A 7,501-nucleotide genomic window follows, 5' to 3' on the forward strand; every position below is an offset into this window, starting at 1 on the left:
AGATAAAATCCACAAAGAGGGTTTTCAAAGAAAGGACAATGAAAGCTTTGGTAACACTGAGCACACCCACCAACAAAACTGAGCATGATGCAATACTGAAGAGGGTCATGAGCAGATCCTGAGAACTGAACATACAATTCAACATAGACAATCTCTAATATTAAGCTTGATAATTACATTATATTGTATATTTTAAACCAGGGCATATGTGAAGTAAGTTGATCAAGCAAAAATAATGAACAAATGAATGAACACTAGGGGATTGTAGAAAAAAATTTCATTGTTACATAGTTATGGTTTGAAAAAAAGTTCAACCTCTCCAAATGAACCCCAGTGCTCATATATACACATCTTTATACCGATCTATCTATACAATCACATATATAAAAAATAAATATATTTATATATATATATATATATATATATATATATATATATATATATATATATATATATATATATTATATATATATATATATATATATAATAATTGTAGATTTTAGTACGTATCACAATAGCCTTTGATATGTCCAAGAAACCATCCAAGCCACTTTTAAAGGCATTAATAGAATCAGCCATCACAACATCAATGAGCAGTGCATTCCATAACCTCACTGACCTCACCTTGACTGCTTCTAATGACAGATCAATTGCAACCATCTCTTTTTACCTAATCAGAAAATACCGGCACTTTAAGGACAAAGAAGAGTTCAAATAGTTCACAGGATTTCCAGTTATTACGTTCCATCTGGCAATCACTGTGCAGGCACAATAGTACTTAAAGGACATGTAAAGCCTACCTTTTTCTACCATGAATATAAGTTGGGCATTTCTTCCCCACCCAAGCCACATCATTTGTACTGCATATACCCCCTCCATTTGCAAGCCCCATCACATTTTCCTAAAACAAATAGCAGCTTTCATCCAGCGGCCATTTTCCCTCTGACACATCATCAGTAAATTTGACATGTGCAAACAGGACATGTATGCTGTAAAGTTCATGCAATGCAGAATGCAGGTTTACACAGGCACAACATACTTTGATATAACATTTTTCTGGAGTTGAGCACTGTAATGGTTAAGCTGAGCTCAGGAGAAGTGGTTAGGTGAAAACAATAGGATCAGACAGCTAGAGTTTCTATTGGCTATTATCTATTATCTTCATTGGCTGTTAGACTGGAGGGTGTAGTTAGTAATCTAAGCTAAGAAGAACTGAGCATGCTCATCAGTCAACAGCCAAAGCAAATTCATGAGAGAGGGGACAGAGTGAGTTAGAGGAGGAGAAGGATTTCTAATTGATTAAGGGGATGCTGCAGCCTTGCTGTTAACATTTTATCAACCAGAGTGGCAGTTATTTAAAGATTTCAAAGAGGCTGTTCACTGATTCAGTTTTTGGGGAGGGGGGTTACATGCAGTTAAAAAGTACTGCTCTTTGACTCTGCTTTCACACTTTTACCTTTGGGTTCAAACAGCTGTGATGCCGATTTATTTTTCAAATTACAATTTAATTGCCATGGGCAGGTAGAAATGTTACAGGTTGCTTGTGATTAAGTAATAATGCATTTCAATGCCACTGTACTTCATTTTAATTCCAATATATTTCAGTCAGTGTAGCTACACTAAACACAGTTTCATGGATCCACAAACCAGTGATCTGCAAACCTAATAAAACATACTATTACTTACAAGAATGAAGATTTGTTCAAACGATCCCACCTGTGTAGCTCACTTTCCTACTTAGGCCACACCAGCCAGGCCAAACTTGTACTCATGCAGAAAATTGTAGAATAGGAAGGAGCATTACAATCCGCAGTCTTAGCCGCAAAATTCCTTTATTGTCATAATATAAATACATGTTTCGGATCATCATGGATCCTTTTTCAAGTGAAAAATACAAGTACAAAAAAGACTAATTTAAACTACACCCACATTGTTACTCCTCCCTTAGTGACATCACATGTTAACCCATCAATTATTTGAAGTCAGGTGCAATTCCCATCCTAAAATCGTGTTTGTCCACCAGGGGAACTGTGCATCTTGCAACTCACTGCAACATTAAGAACAATGTAACATTTAAAATTTTACCCTTGATACTAAAAGGCAACATTAAAATTGATACAATATTTTATTAACTCATGCTAAAATTACTTGAAAAATAGGTACTACTCTTTACAGAGTCTGCCTACCATATGTATCCAAAGCTGTGTCGCTATTTTAGAAGCTATTTCATTTTAGCTGTCTTTTAGACAGTACATATAACATTACTTTTTTACAAACCTTTTTTTGAGGTATAAGCAAGTACATTCAAAATCGGTAAATAAATTGTTCTTACCGTACCTACACATAAATATATAAGGAAGTCAGGATCAAAAATTTTAAATGTTACATTGTTCTTAATGTTGCAGTGAGTTGCAAGATGCACAGTTCCCCTGGTGGACAAACACGATTTTAGGATGGGAATTGCACCTGACTTCAAATAATTGATGGGTTAACATGTGATGTCACTAAGGGAGGAGTAACAATGTGGGTGTAGTTTAAATTGGTCTTTTTTGTACTTGTATTTTTCACTTGAAAAAGGATCCATGATGATCCGAAACATGTTGTGACAATAAAGGAATTTTGCGGCTAAGACTGCGGATTGTAATGCTCCTTCCTATTCTACAATTTTCTGCATGAATACTATTACTTACATTGCCTTATCTTGTAACCCTATTCTATTGCCAAAGTTTTGTTTTTTTAAAAAAAAGGTGTTTTTATATCTGTCTCAAAGACAAAGGTTTCTTCAGTAAAGCACTTTCTAACCTTCTGTAAAACCACTCTCAACTTCAATGTACAAAGCATGTGTAACACTTGCACGGTTCTTTGTATCGAAAGCATTTTTCACTGGGAAAGTAAATAACTAAAAAAAGAAATAGAATGATAATCTCCTTTTAACCTAAGCATGAGCACCCTAGATATTTGCCTTGTCTGTATTATTGTCATTTTGATCTTAACTGTAGTTAGAGAGACACAATTTTATCATTGTATATTATTTTAATGATGGCAACTCTCCCTTTTATCTGTACATGGAAATGCAGTTCTGTACTTTGCCATCTAGTTAATTGAAATAAACATTGTTTTTAATCAAATCACACACATATATTTCCATGTGCACAAGTGTATTTACCACATTAGCAGACCTTTGAGATGTATCCTTACCTTAAGCTGTGTATTTGAACCCTGCGACACTTGTGAGTCCCCACAGCCTCCGCGGCATGTTCTCAGAGCCACCAAAATAAGAACAGCAAGACCAACTGCCAAATTCTTCATCTTCTCACTGGCTCTGAGAGACAGGGTTTGTTTAATCTCCTTCTATATAAAGGTGCAGCCGCAGGATCTGGGAATCAGAGAAAATAAAAGGTAAGTATATCATATGATAATGGCAATAAAATTACATTATGCTTTTTAACATAATTTAATGTGCCTGTCGTATGTTTTTATAAGAGGCACTTTAAAAATTATACAGTGATATGTCATGAGACATATTACCTTATCCATTATCTTTATATTCTCATAAACAACTCTGTTTCCTGCATCTTAGTTGCATCATGAACCCTTAGAATAACTGCAAGGCGTTATGTTATCATGGATGATATATTGTTTACAGCAATGGCTAAATAAAGTTGTTATTTTGCATATAAACATCAGAACTATAAGCTAGGGGAACATGCAAGACAACAAGCAACAAACGCAAAAGGAATTATTTCACACTGACACACAAACTCAACACCAGTACACACACATATAAACATATACACACACACACATGCATTTTTAGAAATATAAATTATAGATTGGAAATGAAGCAAAACACACACATGGCATAGTGTGAAACCCAGTGTGATTTGTTGCAGGTACTATGCAACCTCCCTGAATGTCAATGTATAGAAGCTCTGGATGTCAGTATTGATTCATTCAGGGCCATATGACTTTATATTTTGATTTGATCTTTTTCTCTAATTGAAATATCAAGGGGAAATGTATAAGAAAGAAAGACATTTACAAATGTCTTCCAAAATAGGACACTCAGACATGTGGGAGAACATTGCTAGGTGTCTTAGGCATCTTTGAAAAACAAAATATACCCTAGTTTTGGTTCAAAGCAGCCTCTTCTGAAGGGTGTATTTAACCCTGCCAATGCAGAGTAGCCCGAGAATGTTCTTCTTGACATCATACACATTGTTCCTCATAGTTATGACATCATAAACATCCCCCATATGGTTCATACCAGATGAATAAGTTTTTTTTTGCATAAAATAGACCCTTATTTACCTATCAACTACTTCAAAACACATGCACAATAATGTATTTAGAGGGACTGGTCATATTTGAGCTAACTTATAGTATGATATAGGGAGTGATATTCTGAAACTATTTTTCAATTGGGATTCATTTTTTAGTATTTTTGGTTATTGAGTTATTTAGCTTTTTATTCCGAAGCCCTCCAATTTCAGCAATCTGGTTGCTAGGGTCCAAATTACCCTAGCAACCATGCATTTATCTGAAAAAGAGACTGGAATATAATTAGGGGAGGGTCTGAATAGCAATATGAGTAATACAAACTCACATTAAAGACATTGCAGAGCATTTGTTTTTTATATGGGGACAGTAACCCCTATTTGAAAGCTGGAAAGAGTTAGAAGAAGAAGGCAAATAATTAAACGCTATAAAAAATAATAATTAAAAACGAAAAGTTGCTTAGGATTGGTCATTCTATAACATACTAAAGTTTACTTAAAGGTGAACCACCCCTTTAAGCATGCTTTAAGCATGCCCCAAAATAAGCCACAACAATTTTTTTATTTTAGTTTTGTTTCCTTAATTCCTTTCTGTTTTTGGCTTGCAGAATGTATAACGGCACACAGCTGTAAAATTAATGTTTCTGGCCAATTACAGATTATGGGGAAAAACCCGAATTGCTCTGGTTGCCTTTCCTTACTGAGCAAAACTCGGTGCTTCACTGTTTGAGAGGGACTTAGATCAGATGATTGCCCGATACAGCATGATCATTTCAATCAGAATCAGCATCTGTTGTTCAGTGGAATCCATTGGTCATGTTTATATTTTACCTCATCTGAGAAATCAGTATAAATGCATCCATATTGAATAAAAAGACCCTGCAGAACTGTGTGAAAGCAAGCCTGATGAACAGAGCATATTTTTCATTTAGTTCTAAAAATAAAAAGCAAACAACTTCCTCAAATAAATGCATTCCATAATGGTAGTTAGCTAATTTAGTTAAGTAAAATACAATATGATTATTTTTTGGATTAGATATCATCAGCTCCAGGCTATTATTACAGCAGGACATATTAGTCTTTCCAAAACATTAATTAATGACCAAAATTAATTCAAGTAGCCTCTCCTATCATTTCCATAATCTAACCACTTCTTTTGGCTAAAGGCAAAATTCAATTATAAGTACGTCATCATCTGTCTTATATCTATGGTTTTCCTTTAACCAATAACTAATATTTTTTAACATTTTGTATTTTAAAAGCTGCTTGTTGCCTATTGCAGTGTCTGCCAGGGACAGTATATGTAGTATGCAAATATATATATGTTGTTTCCAGCTAAATGATCCACACAGAAAGTTTATCAGGAACAACATTCTGTAATTATATATTTTTTTCCTTCATCAATTGAAAAGTGGAACCATTGCAACTAGTGCAAGAAACCGGAATGAGATTTTGTATTAAATTAGCAGAAAATGTCGACTTTGTGCTTAGTAAACCTATTTGCCTTAACAACATTACAGGTAACCCTAGAGAAAAACATTTCTTTATTTTTGAAAACAACATAAACAGAATTGTATTTTCCTTGGCTAAATTGGTAACAAACCACCCAGGAAAATATATTTGAGAACAGTCTCTTTTCCTGTGCTACTTTACTGACAGACTTTGCAGTACATACGGTAACAACTTTACTACAACATTCAGCCAAAATGTTAAATATAATACCAACTCTTTTAGCAAATGACCCTAATATATAGCATTTAATAAATTTAAGTTGTCCAGTTGCTTGCCCAGACTATGGGCAAGAGTTAAGGCTGCTGAATGATAGCGGAGGTTAATGATTGTGCTGCTGCTGCTGCTGAAGCTACAGACTGATTTGGTAGCTGTCACTATACCTGTAAATGCTGGCGTTGCTGTGCTCCGCTGTGCTGCTACTGCTGCTGCCGGATTGCTGGGAGCTGCCTTCAATAGTCTGCTGCAATTCCTGCCTTTAAATACAGACACGGATCCTTGGTGATGAGATGCTGCTGTCACTCAATCCTTTTTATGTTTAACTCATTCTCTTTTACCCTCTCCCAATCCTCCTACAGGTTGCTGCTTATTTCTTTTCTTTCTCAAGTCTTTAGCTTTTAGTCTTGACTTCTAATAACTAAATCTTGTGCCTCCTATTCATTTTCCTTTTTTTCCCACATTAACTTTTTGGATCTTTATCTTTCTTTGTGTCAGTCTGCTATATTTAATTGTTTTTGAGTAGCTTCTAAGAAATTTTAATTGTCTACATAAAGTGCTATATTACTTGCTCATGAATATATATAGAGAGAGAAAGATGTATATACTGTATTTAACTTGGGACATGGGGTTTTCTAGATGAGGAATCTTGCCGTAATTTGGATCTTAGTTCTGGTAAAAATCATTTAAATTTTAAATAAACCTAATAGGATTGTTTTGTCAACAATATGGATTCATGCAGCTTAGTAACAATGAAGTACAAGGCACTGTTTTATTATTACTGAGAAAAAGGAAACCATTTTAAAAGACCTGAATTACAGTATTTGCTAATAATGGAGTCTATGGGTCTGGGGTTTCCAGATAAAGGATCTCATATATACGGGTACTTTACATAGATGTATCTACATTACTTATTTTTCAACATGCCCATTATGGATATAAGCTGACTTTCCTTTAAGGAAGATATATACTTATGAATTACATATAATATATAACTTCTCCCTCCCTCTTATAATGCTACTTTACCAATTTTTTTTATACAATCAGCTCAGTGCAACTTGAATGAAACCTGCAATAAAATAACCTACTGAGTTGCCACCAAAAATAGTTTATTGAAAGGTACAGTCTCCATTAAAGAGTCAATGAGTAGGATATACTCTTTGCCTATTGTTTTCTATTAGGAAGAAAAAAAACTATTGTTTTTGATATTTTATTAGCTACACAGGTCAAATACAGAAATTGAAGCTACTCCATTTTTGGCCCTTTTGTTGATTACTAATATATAACCTACTCCCTTGATCCTTCCTTGTGAATGTTTTGTTAGCAGAAGTCCATTATGCAGTGGGATGATCTGTACAATGTTAGTCTAATCATCTGCCTCGGTATACTGCTCCTTTAAGTGCTGTATTATTTATGAGCACAGTTAAAGTTATGGATAATAACATTACATGGAAAATAACACAGGTTGAAAAAAAATTTCAGCTCATGCTGAAACTACA

At 34.4% G+C, this 7,501-nt stretch overlaps 1 protein-coding gene across 1 annotated transcript in view; it reads right to left on the bottom strand.

Annotated features, from left to right (window-relative positions):
• The window catches only part of LOC121400049 (tachykinin-3-like), a 28,193-nt gene extending 21,898 nt beyond the window's left edge, over positions 1-6,295 (bottom strand). Inside the window, exons 1-2 of the mRNA XM_041582530.1 lie at positions 6,170-6,295; positions 3,199-3,376 (exon numbers count right to left, since the gene is read on the bottom strand). Of these exons, the coding sequence (XP_041438464.1) occupies positions 3,199-3,309 (111 nt within the window). The 5' untranslated portion in view covers positions 3,310-3,376; positions 6,170-6,295. The remainder of the gene's footprint in view (positions 1-3,198; positions 3,377-6,169) is intronic.
• Between the last annotated feature and the right edge of the window lie 1,206 nt (positions 6,296-7,501).

The sequence above is a fragment of the Xenopus laevis genome, chromosome 2L, assembly GCF_017654675.1.
Source record: "Xenopus laevis strain J_2021 chromosome 2L, Xenopus_laevis_v10.1, whole genome shotgun sequence".
NCBI lineage: Eukaryota > Metazoa > Chordata > Amphibia > Anura > Pipidae > Xenopus > Xenopus laevis.